The 18,058-nt window shown below is 44.5% G+C and overlaps 3 protein-coding genes across 3 annotated transcripts in view; 2 read left to right on the top strand and 1 right to left on the bottom strand.

Annotated features, from left to right (window-relative positions):
• LOC146206999 (solute carrier organic anion transporter family member 4A1-like) overlaps window positions 1–18,058 on the top strand; it is a 356,838-nt gene that overhangs the window by 218,802 nt on the left and 119,978 nt on the right. The window lies entirely within an intron of this gene.
• On the top strand, window positions 5,236–6,892 carry LOC146207001 (uncharacterized). Its single transcript, XM_084587579.1, has 3 exons — window positions 5,236–5,561; window positions 6,137–6,628; window positions 6,775–6,892. The coding sequence occupies exons 1-3, from the start codon at window positions 5,236–5,238 to the stop codon at window positions 6,890–6,892; spliced, it is 936 nt and encodes a 311-aa protein (XP_084443705.1).
• Window positions 7,892–9,472, bottom strand: LOC146207000 (uncharacterized). Its single transcript, XM_084587080.1, has 3 exons — window positions 9,415–9,472; window positions 8,910–9,045; window positions 7,892–8,273 (listed from the first exon to the last, which is right to left on the bottom strand). The coding sequence occupies exon 3, from the start codon at window positions 8,259–8,261 to the stop codon at window positions 7,926–7,928; it is 336 nt and encodes a 111-aa protein (XP_084443206.1). The 5' UTR covers window positions 8,262–8,273; window positions 8,910–9,045; window positions 9,415–9,472; the 3' UTR covers window positions 7,892–7,925.

Genomic DNA, 18,058 nt, shown 5'->3' with positions numbered 1-18,058 from the left:
AGTCAGGCCCTCTTAAATAACCTCGGGCGTAGTTTTGGCGCCTTTTTTGCCGGACAGGAGTGCTTTCTTCTATCTTCAGTCCTACTGTACCTGATTGGTGTATTTTCCCTCGCCGGAGACGTCTCCGCAGTCTCACTGACTTAAGATATTTAGCTTTCGGCAGCGCAGGTGTGTGTGTGTGTGTGTCGCGCGCGGCCCTGGAGCCTAATATATGTATATGTTTATTTATCCACTGCACAGACGAGAGTTTTCTTCTTAGTCTCAAATTTAGTGCGCCGCCTGCGCTACGCTATGAGCAAGGAGGGCAGGCGTGTGTAGCTTAGAATGCTTCTTTAGAGGATCTAAATATACACACTGCACGTTCGCTGCTCCCAAAAGCACGATTCAGCCCCATGTCCTATTTCGTTTCTCCGTATGTGTACATGAAGCGCCCCTCTCCACCCATAAAATCTGGGCAGTAAATCGTGCCTACTTAAAGCACTCGAATGCTGCACCCTTCGTTCCCTTCGCGCATTTGTCCTGACTTTTGGTGTCATACATCAATATGTCATCGGGAAGGCCAAGTCAGGCAGCCATGTCAGTCACAAAGAACTGACAAAACGAATGGCGATGCAGGGAAGACAAAAGCGACAGTATGGTGCTCTTTGTTCTGGTGCCTGTGACGGACGTAGCTGGGTTTTAAAGCGAAAAAAAGAGTAAACCAAGACCCGAGGATAAGCCCCTTTACCATGCGTTCAGCAGGGAATCTCAGAATGTGCGAATACGCTTCCAAGAAAAAAGCAATTCCCCTGCCCGCAGAGGCCCAAGTGTCCGAACCCCACTTTGCGGAGACAGACATCTCTGGTTTTTTTTTTGTCTTTTTTTTTAATATAGCCTTCGTGAAGTTAAGGAAATGCACGCGACCTCTTTCTGCAGCTGGTCGCGTGCTCGAATTCTTGGTAGCTGCAAGGAGGAAGTTTGTACACCAGTTCTGTAGCTTCAGGTCAAGCGCAGACGTTTCGGCCCCACATTCTTTACTTGCCCTTACAAAAATGTCTATGATCACTTTATGTGATGTCTTTAGACAATATGATCATAGAAGCTATCGACCATCAAAAGAAAGTCTTTAGAACACGTATGATCTATGTATGACCTCCCTTCCGACAATTGGCCACCGTGATTGAATAGAATGTATTTACATAGAACGTATTTATACCTCCTATGATTAGCCTATTGATAGCGTATATGGACACTGTAACGACTGTGTTCCGATAATTGGCCACCGGTATTTTAAAGAATCGTGTTCATACAAAGTATTAATATCTTGTGTTATACTAACTATATTTCAAGTGTCCAATAATAATGTGTATTTTACTCACTGTTCACATGCGAGTAATATTTCGTGAAAAGTGAGAGTAGTGAAAGAAACAGATGCAAATTCATACTTTCATTTATTGCAAACCCTTGACACAGAAACACTTGGTTTCCGATGGCAACGACATTGTGTGTTTGATGTAGCGGCCATATCAAATTTATCATGGTGTCACCTAGAAAAGAAATATACATGCTCAAAATTTCTCTGCCAATTTCACACGCTTTGTGCTAGCATCACACACATCTCTCTTCAGTCAGATGCCTCTTTTTCCTCAAAATATGCTAACAGGTTTCCAACCACTTTCTGTACAAACTATACTGCAAAACACCCTCAGGAGATAGAGACTATTGCTGTGTGTAGTTGTATTCCTTTTGATCCTCTATATCATTCGACATTAGTTTATCACAATAGGGGCCCAGGAAACAAAGGAGTGAAATTTACACGCCAGTATGCTTGGTCATCAGATAAACTCTCTCCTCTGCCATTTGCTACATCAAGCAAATACACATGTTGAACAAAACTTGAAGTTGGGCTAGATGGTGCATTGTAACTTGACTGAAGATAAAGCGCACGGGAAGACACACACAAGAGAAGAAGACACAGGACACGCGCTAACTCACATCTGGTTTATTTGCAGCAATAACAGCAAATATATGCTGAAAAGGGGTCATGCGCAGTACATAACAATCACATAAAGACAGAGAAAAAATATAAGGAATATTACAAAACATGATCAAGGAATATCACAAAACCCGATCAAGGACACTGATCTCTGCCTTCCAGAGCCGCCCCGACGTATCGCTGACACACCTATCTCCCCCTTTCCCGATATGGAATGCCTCCAAAAGCTCACGCGCTGTCTTATCACGGCCTCTGCCCAGAATCTTAATGTCAGCCAGTCGCGGCTCGCACGCAGTGCAGTTTGCGCAATGCGCTGCCAAATTTGTCCCTCCACTCCTTAAAGCCCGCAAATGATCCCCTGCTCGATCATTAATACAGCGCCCGGTCTCGCCAATGTAGGGCTTCCCACAGGTCAGCGGGATCTCATATACGACCCCCATGCAGCAGTCGACAAACCGCTTAGAATGTTTTTTCTCACAACCGCTCGATTTTCAACACGCGAAATGCGTGAGCAAAGCTCCGCCATTTTCTTCGGAGCGGAGAACACCACCGGCAAGTCATGCCTGTTCGCCACTTTCTTCACGTGGTGCGCAACCTTATGCATATACGGTACCACAACAGGTTTGGCCGTATTTCTCACCGGAGCAGTTTTCTTCCCAAAACCAAGCGAGCCATGTTTGGGAAGAAAACTGCTCCGGTGAGAATTACGGCCAAACCTGTTGTGGTACCGGAAACCAAGGAGAGTTTACCCACGACCCGGGTCGTGAAACGCTCTTCATAATCCACTTGTCTACCATGAAGATGATAACATGATTCCGCGTGTGACAGATACTGCGACTGGCACGCAATTTGAAAGTACCAAAGTCTAAAATAGTTGTCACTGAATTAGGGTGACGTCAAGGATGTGACGTCACTAATCTGCTGTCAGCTATGAGGACCAAGCGGGAACAAGTGTGCTCCAACGCCGTGCTTCCGCGAGTGACAGATTCCTTTCCTGTAAACGAATTATAGAACGTCAGTGAACATAGACGTGCTCGACATGGAAACCAAGAAGAGTTTAGCTGCTGGCGAACAGCGCAGAAGACTGGAGAAATTAGGTTCTTCTGATCCCGAGGTAGTCACTGCTTTTTGCTACGTATATCCAGGCATAGCAGAGCTAAGCCATCTTTAATTTTTTTTTAAATGCCCCAAAAATATATTTTTTTTTGCAAGGCGTTTTACGTATGATACTACTAGAGTGCACAATAGGAAAATCTCCAGATATTTATTACTGATAATTTTTGTCACAATCGAGAAAGAAAATAACATAATTAAGAACTGGTTTGAACACCCCATTGCGCCTCACAAAAAAAGAAATGATAGGATAGAGAAAAAGTAAACCGTCACTCGCGATTTAACAATTATTTGCTAGAAACAGCGAACTTAATTCGTTTTAAGCGGTAATCGATCCCTCAAACAAGCAGAAAACGACTTTATAGGCACTCAGGAAGCTTTTGATATCGCATAATATGAAATTTAACAGAATTCAGCAAACACTAAGTTGAATTTTCAAGGGCTGTCCCGTGCACTTTTCTTGTGTTTCTGTGTCTTTCATCGGTTAAATATGTTAGATTCGACAAACTAGCCCAAATGGTCACCATATTAAAGTGAATTTCTGAATTTGTGAACCCTACTCCTTCAAGGCCCACTGAAAAAAAAATGGGGGGGGGGGGGGCATTGAGGGTAAGAAAAGCTGAAATGCTGGTAGATATTGGATGATCTATCTCCCTCACGGAAAAAAAAAAATGAACTAGCTTGAGCAGAAATAGAGCAAGCGGCGAATGAAAATGACTCCTGAATTTTCCTTCCGAACTAACACGAACGAAAGCGAAAAAAAAAGGTTACAGGCCGGGGACAATATTCCGCCCATGAACACGTCATCGAGCAGACGGTTTGTTTACTTCCTGCTGGAACCCTCGCTTCTTCTGTTCGCCTCTTCTCTCCGGTGAGGACCCGGGGCCCGATACTCGATATTCGCCTTTTCGGCCATGTTGTGACGTACCCGTGACGTGAAAATTAAGGCTGCGCTAAAACGCGTATAAACAGAAATTGATGACGAAATTTAAAAAACAAGGAAAATATTTACAAAAAATAACGCCGTCGTCTGCTACTTGGCGCCGGTTACAAAAATGCCAACGCTGCGATGCCGAGAAGCTGAAGGGTCGGTGCGAACAGTGTTTACGCTGCATATACGCGTCGCGCGGCAGGGCAAGGCTGAGGAGATAGTGAGATACTTACGTATACGTTGCGGCTGTACTGTACTATTATAGTTACGGTCGTTGCGACCACAGTGCATCATAGTACACACGCTGTCGGACGTCCAGCAGCAGCTAGGCTGAGCGAACGGCGGTACTCGACGCAAACCCCACAAACAGCCGGTCGTCAAGTGTGAGCGATGCCTTATACCCCAGTCACACGGTCATTTTCAAAGGCGATTGGGTCGATAGCCTTCGAGATTTCAATCGCGATCGAACTCGAAGGAGTTGTGCCGCTGCTACACGTCAAAACTCGAAGGCTATTGAAATAGTTCTGGTGTTTGCCGTCAAACTTTCGTGGCGTCACTATCGTTGCTTTCGATTTTGCTTAAAGAACTGAAGTCTTTCTATAAATGCAAAATACAATATAAATGTTACCTTTTTTTAAGCCACAGCAGATTTTCAGTTGTTATTAAAGGACAACTGTGTGTTATTTTTGTAAACGCGTTGACGTTCATAGGAATTGTCGCAGTGTTGTAATGCTCTCGCAACACTGATATTGCTGATATCGCGGTCATTTGCTTGTAGGTTTTCTGCGGCGTAGGTTGCTTTCTGTGTTGCTGCTGTGTTCATACAGGTTGCAATCCAGGCCATCTCCCTATCGATCTTGTGTGTTTGTGCACGTTTATCGCCATGAGTGACGAAGTGACGGATGCAAAGACCAGGGTCATGGTTCTGCTCGCTGCCATCTCCCAGCTTGACGCTGACATCGAGGCGTCAAAAGCTGAGGCAGATGCCATCGAAGAAGAGCTGCTGCTGCTGACTGGACTAAACGCGGCCGCATTTTCATGCGGCACAACCGTCAACTGTGAAAGATGGGCTTTCAATCGGAGCACTAGGTGGTTTGAGGAGACGCTGCCGCAACTCGGCGAAAGGTACTTCAAGTGCGCGTTTCGAGTCACGCCGTCAACGTTTCGATACATTGTCGAAACGGTGCGACCGCTGCTGGAGCGGCAAGACACGAACATGAGGGAAGCCATCCCTGCTGACAAGCGGGTCGCCATCGGGTTATACCGGCTGTGTTCTTCAGGCGGAGAACGCAGTATCGCCGAGCTTTTCGCCGTCGGACGCTCGACCGTCAATGAAGCTTACCGCGAGTTTTGCGAGGCCGTGGTGGAACTGATGGAAAAACAGTGGATAAAGATGCCGACGCGCAACACGATGCCTGAGCACATCAGGGAATTCTACGCTGCGTGCCAATTCCCGCAGGCAGTTGATGCGTTGGACGGCTGCCATTTTCCAGTGTCGCCTCCCACGGAAAACGCCGCCGACTACCGGAATTACAAAGGATGGTAAGCTCTCAATCTGCTGTATAGGCACCCTGCAATGAAGTTTGCTGTGTCGATCGCCGCGCCGTAACACATACTCTAGCGAAAAGAGCAAATACTTTTAAGGCGCTTTCGTAGGGCGTTTTCACACCACCTGCATGAGCTTACAGGGATCAGATTGCACGCTGTGGCGAAGCTTTGCATGGCTTGCCAGATAACTGGGCTACATCGAGAGCGCTTAGGCAAGAACGTTATCTGTCACATGCATATCTATAACAGGGATCAATATGCTCGGTCGTTTATCGCGAACCAAGCGGCTAACTGCAACATTTTTTTAGGCGCACTGTGGAACAAATGCAGCGCTGCCTAGCCAGTGCAGGTTTCCTATAATGGTAATCGGTATACGTCTACATGCAATTAAAACTGTGCTACCGGATGTCACACTTTGAGCGCCAGGGTCGGCAGCGTATTGGCCCCTCATGCATGCAAATGATTCATGTAAGAGCAAACAAAAGCTTATGGCAAGCATTGCCAAATTGTTTTTGTTATGTACTGACTGCTTGGGAATGAGAAATTAACCTTATAAATGTTTATTACAGGTATAGCATCATCCTGCTTGCACTTGTGGACCACCGCTACAGGTTCCTTTACATTAAAATAGGATCCCCAGGCCACTGCCATGACTCCCATGTGTACAGTGGGCCAAAGCTTGAGCAAGCTGTGAACAGCTCTCTGTTCCGGCAGCCAGTCACCATGATGGGTAGCACTGCAGTGCCTCCGGTCATATTATGTGACCAGGCATTTCCGCTGACTGCCAACTTGCTGAAACCATTCAGCCACCGGGCCCATATGAGTGCCGAACAAAGGCAGTTCAACTATCGCTTGTCAAAGGCAAGGCGAGTGGTTGAAAACGCCTTTGGCAGACTGAAAGCCCGGTTCCGCTTCATTATGAAGCGCATGGAATGCACAATCGACAATTCACGGCTGGCTGTTCGTGCGTGCTTCATTTTGAATAACGTTTGCGAGGAGCTTGGAGATGCCGTGCTGCAGCAGTGGCTCACAGAAGTGGAGAACTCCAATGATGGCCTGAAGTAAAATGTGATGTTGGGCTAGTCGGTTCATGTTGTAAGGAAATACAAAACTGCGCAAAAAAGACGGGACAAGAAGAACAGAGAGGCACACACGAAGCGCTTCGTGTGTGCTTCTCTGTTCTTCTTGTCCCGTCTTTTTTGCGCAGTTTTGTATTTCCTTACGCCAATGATGGCCTCCAGCAGCCGCAGCACAACACGGACGTAGAAGAGAGCACCGGCAGCGAGGTCAAGACAGCACTCGTCGAATTCTTCAAGCACAGATGATTTCACATGGCTGCTGCGGCTAAGTGTACACTGCAGTGTACCACAACAAGGATGTGCCGAGTTTGTCAGGAAGACACAAAAACGGTCCTTTTCAGGACCACCAAGTGTGTGCCTTGGCAAAGCAACAGTGCAGACCCCTCCGGAACCAGTTCCCCCTCTATAGTGTGTCATTATTTACAATACACACATCTAGACAGTCAGATTACCTCCAAACTCCCTGTAAAGTCAGAACACAACTACTTTCTACTGCAATAGGACATAATGTACCAGAGCATGGCAGTACCTTCTCTTGCATGTCTGTAATAACAGACTGCATTGAATATTTCAGTGCAAAATCAATGTTTGAGGCCGTGGTGACATCACCTAACGTAGTGAAGAAACAGCTTGCATAGCATTGCTGTAATTTCCACTGCATCGCCATTTCTACACACAATAGAAAATGGTGAAGCTGCTATACTTATACGTCGTTTCACAAGCTGTTTGCAGCATTACGAAAGCTAAGAGCGACCTGGGCCAATAAGGATAGCACACATTGCGTGGCTGTGTTCCTGCGTGCCTATCGCTGACGGCAGCACAAAAGATTATGAGCATAGCCATGCAATGCGCACCACCCTCATTGGCCCAGATTGCTCTTAGCTTTCGTAGTGCTGCAAAGAGCTTGTGAAACGGAGTATAGTATTTTTTCAAGACGCATTCGTAGCAACAGGCAAAAATTTAAATGGGCTAAAAGCACCATGTCAAAGATGTGCACCATGCATCATAAGCAGCACTGGAATGTGTGTGTATTGTGCATATTCTGGAGCAGGCAAATGCTTCATCAAAGCATGTGCCTACATTCTTACGAACGAGCTTTCAGCCAATATAGAGGTCTGATTGCTGGCGTCTTTTCTGGAGCACACTAAGGTCATGCTGTTGTGCTCAGCACAGAAGTAGCACAAATTGTTAGCAGTATTTTATTTTATTTCTGAAAGTAATTTTTCAGTATATTAATGAGTTCAACTTGCAGAGCGATCTGTCGCTCCCTGTGCTCATATTATTTTGCGCGAGCTGCAAGCAACTGTTCTCGCAGAACCTTTTGCTCTTGCAGTTGCGCAGCTTGAGCTTCTGCTTGACAGTTTCCCTGCTGCTTTCTCTTCCTTGCCAGAGGCGTAGGGTGTGGTGGTGCGGCACACGACTGTGGTGGCGTAGGCGATGTGGCACATGGTGTAGGCTGTGTGGCACATGGCGCAGGCGGTGTGGCACCTGACGTAGGGGGTGGTGCCACCTCGAAGTCCTCTGCACCAGGGCTGCTGCAACGCAGGTCATCGTCCGTGCTAGGCAGGGGTGCTGGGATCTCCTTCAATGTGCTGGGATCTTCCCCTCTTTCCATTTGCAGAATTATCTGCATGACAGTCATAAGAACATTAGGCAGGAGAAGAACTGAATAGATAGCAAAAGATTCTTTTCACAAAGCTCCACATTTCTATTTTTTTCTATATTTGTTCTAAGAACAAGTACACATAGTCTGTTAGACCCATAACTTTTACGGCTACTGATGGGTCGAAATACAAAACAAGCACAATATTACTGGCAGACCGTCTAAAGAGAAAAACTTTAAACGCACACAAACTACTACATTCTTACATTTCAATGGACATTAGCTAGTGTTTGATAATGGGTAGCCTATATTCATTTATGTACTTAGAAGAAGTACATGCAACTGCCCTTAATGACATGGCTATGCTGAAATAAACACCGCTTTGTTTAGTTTACTCCTGTTGTGCTGTTTTCCTATGACATTGTGGAACGGGCAGTGTACTGAAATAAACTTCTTGTACAGGCATCCCGGCACAAACGCAGACGGTGCATGAGCTCCTGTTTTCAGCAATATGAATGCTGACTGCGATTTCAACCCATTTCTGGGCATTAACTTCATAACAAGCACTGGAATGCTCCCTACTGGAAGAACACTAATAAAGAAAAGCGCGCTGTGCAACAAATACCACTGCTAAAAGCTGCAATAAATACTACCGCTTACTTCCTCAACTGTCACGTCGCTTTCCTGCGCCGTAGTCGGGTCATTGAGAGGGAGCGTCCCCAGAAATCCATGAATTCTCCAGAAGAATTCCCAGGGGACAGCTCCCGAGCCCGTCGTTCGCTTCCTCAGCCACTGCCTGAAAAGTGTAGGCAGTGAACTGTTCAGAAAAGAGAATACAGGAAAGTGGAATGAAAAAAAAAAAACAAAAAAAACGTGATTTTGCGCTTTTCTAGCCTAGTGCATGCAAAACTATGCTGGCTTTGACCACTTCAGCAGGTGATGTTTACAAACTTGCAGAGGCTTGTGGAATCATTTTGTTAGAGGTAAAAACACGGACACAAAGAACACGATACACAAGGGACACTTAACGCTAACAAAATTATTCGAAGAAATTACCAACTAGTCCAGCTTGCAGTTTTAACGAAGTTGCAAAGGCTCTGCGCCAACATTTTAATGCGACGGACACCATGAATATAAACCCCGTGCACAAAAAAAAGTCACTTACCGGTATGTTTGGCCTAAATTCTCTATCTTATTGTGGACCTGGGCGCGCGTCCTGAAGAAGCCGTAATTCCGCAGGGCTGCAATAATATCTTCGTAAATCCCCCCGTTCCTTTTCTGACGACGGAGGTCGTTGAAGCGATCTTCCCACATATCTATCAGCAAATACGTTTCGCGCTCACTCCACAAGTGCCGCGGCGCCGGCGCGACGGAAGCACGTTGTTTATCTTGTTCAGACGTCATGTAAAAAAAAAAAAAGGCACGTAGAGAAAAGGGGGGACAAAAAGAAAACACCTTATAACCGCTGGTTCAATTAAAAAAGAAAACGCTTTAAATGAAATTGTAAAATTTAACAAAAGAAAGGCAGAAAAATATTATTGCAAACGATCGACAACCGTGCACCGTGGTCCGAGGACTACACCAAAATGGCTGTGCTTCTCATTGTGTTTGCTTTTCTTGGCGCGCAGGTTACAGTGGTAGAGAGCACAAATATAATGCGCCGAAAATAGAACGATGCTATTTTTAAATTATTACGCACACTAATATTTTACCGAGTAAATTAAAGATATGAAATAACGCTTTTTAATGTTTTGGTATCGTAAACGCGTTGTGCGCGAGGGTGCGCGTGGGTCAACGCTAGCAACCTCGCGCGACGTTCGATGGCCTTCGAAATCTCGATAGAGTTCTTAGCTGTTCCGTTGACTCGATAGACTATCGATCAATGGCCATTAAAAACACCCGTGTGGCAGCGTTCGAAGGCCTTCGAGTCGATATACAATCCGTTCGAGGGCCTTCGAAATGCCCGTGTGACAGCGGCATTACTTGAGATGCGTGCATGTGGCTAGCTGTGCGTAAGTTTCATTTATGGACTTAGTCGCGCAGAGAAATCGGCGAGTACATATCAGGATCGAGCTTTGCACATTCACTTCTCAGCTAGTGGGTATAAAGAATTTGTTTACGAATACTGAGAAGGAAGCGCCCAGCAGATTTTCGGGCTGCAGTTGCCACTATAGAAGAGACACACCTGTCCGACGACAACGCTGGCATTGTCAAGGTATCACTGTCGTTGGAAACTGCCTGCGGCGCAGCCCACCGTTTCCATCATGTTAGCAAGTCTACTACGGCTACGTGTTGACTTCAGTGGCGTAGCGTGCGGATGTCGGCCCGGTGGGGCGGCGTAGTGAAAACACGCATAGTGGAGAGCTCGATTAGGCCATATATCTAGCGATCTTAGCCTGCGCTGACATCGGACCACCTTTAGCGTGTTAATTCCGTCGAAATGCGATCGTCGTGGCTGGGCAACGCACATACTGCGGATCAGAGAGCCGAGCGTCTATAATCATTATTGAGCCATCGCGGCGGGGACGTTTTCACGCAGCCGCACCGGAAACGTCACTGCGAATTTAATCACAAAAATAAGCAGATAAGACTTTCTGGCAGCAATGAAAATGCAATAAAAAGTGTAGCCAGATACCCACTGACAGCAACAGGTTAGCTTTCAAGCTGATAGCATTTAATGTGCCCTCAGGAATCAGACATAGCACGCTGTATGCACATTTCATTGCATGCAGAGTGTCACTATGTTGTGACAGATGTATTAATTACCTCGTTAAAATAAAAAAAATAATGTCGGTATTATTCTCATTGGTTTCAGAGCATGTTGCATAAAAACACATTTTAGAAAAGTAGCAACACTGCTCGTCTGATGCAGGTACACATCAAACCACAATGTCACAAGTGACACAAAATTTGTTAGGTACAGCCTAGTTCGTTTGCTACTGTTTACCAGTTTTGCACTTGCAATAGCATCCAGCACTTTCTTTCAGTGCAGCAAGATTCCTCAGAGGAGAGAAGGATGGAGAGGTCGGCTAGAGAAATGCCTTCACATATACTATTTGACGCTCAGGAAGTGAAGGAACAGATATGAAGAGTGAATATTATATATGATGCCTAATTACAATGAGCTAGATGCAGTATGGAAACCATTTTCTTGAAGCAATTGTCACTGAATGTAGCATTCATGCACACATTAACCAGTGCACATGCTACACAAAGCCCGAACCTGTCTTTGAGTGAAGCAAGGGAGCCAAAGGGGAAAACAAGCGTGACTTTAAGGACACCGCAAGTAAAAAGTAACAGCAACAAAAAAGAAAAACAGAAGCATGCACAGGGACAATATTACACAAAAAGAGGCATGAATTGCAAGGCTGATGTGGCCTGCTGCACATTATTTTTAAGAGAGACAGCAATGCAATCGGGTGGTGTTCTGGATTTTTTGGCAAAGGTTCATTAATGCCAGGCGATAATACTGTATGATTTGTATTGGCTTTGCCATCCCCTGTGTGCTCTTCCAGCAATGCATAATGTCCAACGTGCAACTGTCTAACATCCACTCTCTGCACTCTGACTCAAAAACATGCTCAAATGAACCTCACCTGAATACGGGCATAAATATGGGAATAAAGCATGGAATTTACTTTCTCGATATTCTGATTGCATATCACTGGAAAACTAAACGTGATGGCTTGTTTAATCGAGCCTATCATTTGCAGCTAGTGTGTCGTGTATGCATGATTTTTCCAACAGGTTGCAGCATAGCCTCTGTCCTTTATTTTGGCAAAACATGCACACTTTAAGAGACCTGCTACTCACATAACACATTCCCTGTAGCTTTAAACAGCTCGTCGTTGACAAACAATTGGTGTATCATTTGCTTTCGGTACTTTTTGGCATTTTTTTTACATGCACCTGACATGAAGCCTTGCTTATAAGAAAACTGAAAACTACAATATACAAAACAATACAAAATTTATTTTCAACCCTCCACACTCTACAATACACAGCCTAAAATGAAAGGCTGTCCCACATTCAAGTAATTACAGTATTGTTGTACTTGTACAGCTCATCGCCATATCTGAAAGGTGGCACGGCCTTGGATACCAAAGAAGAGAAATTAGTTATACAAACCAAGGGAACACAAGATAGGGTCAAAAACCCATTCTGCAAGTGTTTGGCCCAAGATAACCCCTGCACCAGCAAAGCAAGAACCCACTCTTTTACCAATGAGTATCCAACACCACTCACGATTGATCCCCAAATGCTCAAACCACTAGGCTGCAACTACACTCAAGGGATGCTATGCGTTCCGCAGTATTACCAGTATCAAAGATTATGGACCTCAACGTCATTTAAATGGTAGGCGGCACCTGGGACAGAGCAAGTATTCCCTGATTCTGTTATGGACAGGGCAAAGGTAGTTATAGTTTGTGTAAGAATGAGTTTACCGGTGCATAAATGCCTTCCATAGCTAGAATACTCCCTTTATGCAGTCTACCAAAAAGCAGAAGTGTTTGTCTCAGGAAGACAAGCCTTAAGCATTATTTCAGCAAGTCACTCAATGTGACGGCTATCAGGCAAACCAGCACAGCACCTGAAAACTTCATGCTCTAAAACAATTGTGGGGACACGCAAACTCAGCATTTACCGCTATGACACAACAGCTTTTATGGCTCCTGTCTGCAGACTCTCGTTCGTGTGAATCGACTTTGCTACTGCTAACACCTAGTCTTTATTCTATGATACATATCAGTAGCGTACACCTGTAAGTTATCCAATTATGTGGAAGATCACTTGTCTAGATATCTATAAAGCCCACTCTAACCAAGCTGTACGGATGCGTTTTCATGGCCTAAGGGTTGCCTGTCTTATTACCCAAAGATCCTGCAAGGTTTATCACCTCACACATTCATCTCAAAGGTGAAGCCAGAGACGTCACATTGAGTACTCGGCCATGTCACCTGTCAGAAATGTGCCCAAGATTTTCCACTCACAACGTCGTTTTTTTGTGCAGAAGAGAGGCTTTAATGTTGCTGCATCAAAAAAAAAAAAAGCAAGAAGCCAATAGCTGAACATCTACGCTACATTAGACTCTGCTGACTCACAAGACATTTGACCACGGGGCCAACAGCCAAGTTATAGATGCAGCTGTGGCAGAGGCTGTACCACAGAAACAACATATGAATGTGGTCAAGATAAAATGAAATTGCTTTGTTCACAATTTGTTCAATACATCATGAAAAAGAATGGCTCACTTATGGATAGTATGATGTCTAGTGTGTTCAATAGGATTGTACCTTCAGGAAGTTATCTTTTGAATGTAATCTTGAGAATATATTGTGGTGTTCAATTTAGGCAGTACACATAGCAGATGTGCAAAATATGGAACACATTCTCAGGGATAAATGCAGAGAGGATTGCTGAAGCTGATACAATAGGAAAGCATAGGGATACTAGATAACGTAGAAAACAAATGTGACAATAGGATAGGTGTAGGTGAAACTAGTGCAGCTGTCACTTATGAGAGCAAATAGTTATACAACTCAGTACTAGCACAATGGTACAAAATGTTGAAAAGTGATGATGAAACAAAAGTGTCCTTGAAAGTGCTTCTGCATAAATGAAATGAAAGTGACTGGCATAAAATTTATGCCCCTTCCTTAAAATTCTCAATTTAAAGCTCACAAAGAACAATGATGATAAGGCTACAAAAGCAACTAACAGAAAACAAAATAATGAAGCAGTTATACACAGCTGCAATTATTAGATAAACATCTCGAGTGATGAAGCCATGCTCCAGTGGCTATGAATATGTGTGCTTTACCAACCCTTTTTTAACAATAATGTGAGTGCCGGAGGGCATGTCGCAGCAGCAAGAATGTGTCAAGAAGCAGCTGGCCCAAATAGCAGCCTCATAATAGGGGTATGTAAGGTCTACACACAACGCTATCATGGAGTGAGATATTTTATGGAACAAGATATGTAGCAATGCACAAAAGGAGCGAAGCATTTTGTAGAGCTGCAGTCAAAAATTTATGAAGGACAATCTTATCAAAAAGTTTTTATTTCATTCCTGCGCTTGTGCATCATTATTGTGACTATGGGTTATATAGTGTAACATGAAATGTCAAGCAATTTGTCTCGTACATAAATGAATGCATTCTTTCCCCTGCGAAGCCACCTTCAAGAATTTTTGCTAGTGGGTGCACATGCACATCAATATCACCTAGTAGCAAAACAGAGAAGTCAATAGTTGCCTTTGTAAAAAAACTGAAGAATACAAAAATGTTAATTGATAGCCGAGCCACACAAATGATGCAGAGGTTAAACAGGTTATCTGGGATCTTGCTTAAAATCACCAAAAAGCGTTAGTAATCACAGTGCAAAGTGAAAATGGCAAATTTTGCAAAAGTGGAATCTAAAATTGCCAAAATGGGTTGACAAGTTGGCGGGGGCCTCATTTTTCGTGCATACAACAATGAAAGACAATGACCACGAAATAGGTGCACAAATTATGCTTGGGAAAACTAGTTGATTGCTGTTAACTACATTCAGCGTATGAAGGAAGCAATAGAAAACAAGCATAAAGGCAACCAAATACAAAGAAGCACAGCTCGCTTCACTCTGCAGTTTGTGGAAAAACACAGTGGGCACCTCACGTTTCACCCTAGTAACACACAAGATAGGTGTAACGAAATGGATTCTGCTGTGGTAAACAACTACAGACCCATCCACCAGGGTATGTGTATGTCAAATATTCTCACTAAAGTAGTACATCGCATGCCTGCTTGCCACAAACACCAAAGGGAATTGTGAACTATTGGTGCACGCACGTCCTACTCAGAATGGCACTTCTGGAGGTAGAAGGAGAACGTTTTTGTACCTTCCTGCGTTTCATTGGCATGAAGCGCTAATAAAATGCACACTGAGTTTAAGCAGAACACAAAAAAGCAAAGTATACAACAAAGAATGACAGCTCTCAGCGAGGGCCACAGCACTTGTAGAAGAATACACTCAGTATGTCTACAGATGGTAGACAAAAAATTATAGCACCAAAGAAAACTGAACTTGGTTCTTGCACATGCTATCAACAAAATGTACATCAAAGAGATAGTTATATCCCAAAACCACAGAAAAAATTAAGACTTGGACGGCTTTTCAGCAGTACGCTATCGAACATGAAGCAGTAAGAATGTGCACATTGATCACTTGCGGCATATATCAAAATCATGACAGCGAGTGAAAATCTCAAGTGCAGGTGATCAAGTTGTTCCTGTCCGAGTTAATATAAATGTTGCATGTCCTCTTCCTTGTACTTGTTGATGTTCCTGCTGCGATTACCATTTGCAGGTGGCGTCAATGTCATGTGATCGCGCACGCCTCAGGGGGTTTCGCAGCTGTAGCAACTGTGTCCGCCACGTCACGACCGTAGTGACTGCGCTGAAGTCTGCGGTTTCAAGAATACTTCCAAAGTTCACCACCACGCGAGCATCCACTCTGATTAATCCACCCCTTATACCAGTGAATTTCAAAAAACGCTGTTTTTTAAAAAATAGTAATAATTTGTTGGCTTTGTTCTAAGGAATTATGATTTGGAATTTTGCTCAAAAGCACTCGTTCTAGACACTGAACACGCTTACCAGTTGCCTAATAATTTCCAAGTATTGAGGATTGCTTCCAACCACTTCCGTAAGAATCGAATATACTCTTTTTTTTTTAAATTTTAATCCAAGTCCTTCATCTTTTTTTATATTTTTGAATTTTCGCCGAATTCGAAATAGTGTGGAGAAAGAATGGACACCTTTAGCGTTATAAATATCTCTCGGTATTAAAATAATACAGTATGGGTGAGGCTGGAAGGTTACTCCCCTGATGCGCATTCAAACAGCCACCGCGAGAGCTGAAATATGCGCGCTATTTTTGCCATCGCGAAACCTCTTTGGATATCAAATTTCGGCTAGTTCGTGCTGGCTGCATGTGTTCTGAACATTCTTTCTTTCAGCTATATTTGATAGCTAGCGCAACATGAGCGGATATAAACATTCTATTCTCGTGCTTTATTCACACAGTTCAGGCGTTCAGTCGTGTCCGACTCTTCGTGACCCTATGGACCATGTCACGCCACGCTTTCCGGTCTCTCACTATCTTCCTAACATCACATAGCTTCATCTGCAATGCCTCGAGAATGCCATCTAACCATCGCGTTCGCTGCCTACCCCTTCTCCGGCGACCCTCAACCTTTCCCAACATCAAATCTTTCTCCAGCGACTCCTCTCTTCTCATCAGATGACCAAAGTAGCTGAGCTTTAACTTTAGAATTTGACCCTCCAATGAGCAGTCAGGGTTTATGGTCGACAATATCGACTGATTTGATCTTCTGGCAGTCCAAGGAACTCTTAAGAGTCTTCGCCAGCACCACAATTCAAACGCGTCAATTCTTCGGCGGTCAGCCTTTTTCACAGTCCAACTCTCGCATCCATACATCACAACTGGAAAGACCATAGCACGGGTTATACGGATCTTGGTTGGCAGACTAATGTCTCTGCTCTTTACTAGGCGGTCAAGGCTAACCATTGCTCTCTTTCCCAGAAGCAGGCGTCTCCTAATTTCATGGCTGCAGTCTCCTTCCGAGGTAATCTTGGCGCCCAAGAACAGAAAATCTGTCACAGCTTCCACTTCTTGTCCATTGATGCTCCAGGACTTGATAGGGCAAGACGCCATGATCTTCGTCTTTTTAATGTTCAGTTTAAGCCCAAACTTCTCACTCTCTTCTTGTACGCGCATCAGAAGTCTCTTGAGTTCCACTTCACTTTCTGCCATTAAAGTGGTATCATCCGCATATCTAAGGTTGTTGATACGTTTTCCAGCAATCTTCACTCCAGCTGAAGACTCGTCCAGACCGGCCTTCCTCATGATGCACTCTGCATATAGGTTAAATAGGCAGGGCGATAGTATGCAGCCTTGCCTCACCCCTTTCTCAATCGGAAACCAATCAGTAAGACCATGCCCAGTTCTGACTGTGGCCTCTTGCCCTTCATACAGGTTCCTGAGGAGACAGATGAGGTGAATTGGAACTCCCATCTCTCGGAGAGCTTGCCACAATCTGCTGTGATCTACGCAGTCAAACGCTTTCGCATAATCAATAAAGCAGAAGTAAATGGGTTTCTGGAACTCTCTTGCTTTTTCCATGATCCAGCGAAGGTTGGCAATTTGGTCTCTAGTTCCTCTGCCCTTGCGAAACCCAGCTTGCACGTCCGGAAGCTCCCGATCCACATACTGCTGCAGCCTACCTTGCAGGATTTTTAACATCACCTTGCTAGCATGCGAAATAAGCGCGATCGTGCGGTAGTTGGAACAATCTTTGGCACTGCCTTTCTTTGGAATGGGGATGTAAACTGACCTCCTCCAATCCTGTGGCCACTGCAGGGTTGTCCAAATCTTTTGACATAATGTATGCAGTGTGTTAACAGCGTCGTGGTTGAGGTTTTGAAGCAACTCAGCTGGAATACCATCAATTCCGCTTGCTTTGTTCTTAGCAAGGCTGGCTAAGGCCCATTCAACTTCACTCTTCAGGATGCCCGGCTCGAGATCAGTAATCACAACCGTCCTATGTTGGGATTGCACATCCGGGTCCTTCTTGTACAGTTCTTCTGTGTATTCCTGCCACCTCTTCTTTATCTCTGAGGCTTCAGTGAGGTCCTTGCCTCGTTTGTCCTTTATCACGCCCAGCTTAGCACAGAAGCTTCCTTTGATATCTTTGATTGTCTTATACAGAGCTCTTGTGTTTCTTAATTGGCTGTTGTCCTCAACTG

Source organism: Amblyomma maculatum, chromosome 1 (assembly GCF_055883805.1).
Source record: "Amblyomma maculatum isolate TAMU_Amacu chromosome 1, ASM5588380v1, whole genome shotgun sequence".
NCBI classification, from domain to species: Eukaryota; Metazoa; Arthropoda; class Arachnida; order Ixodida; family Ixodidae; genus Amblyomma; species Amblyomma maculatum.
The sequence above is the reverse complement of the archived record's forward strand: the minus strand, read 5'-3'. Positions and strand labels throughout refer to the sequence as shown.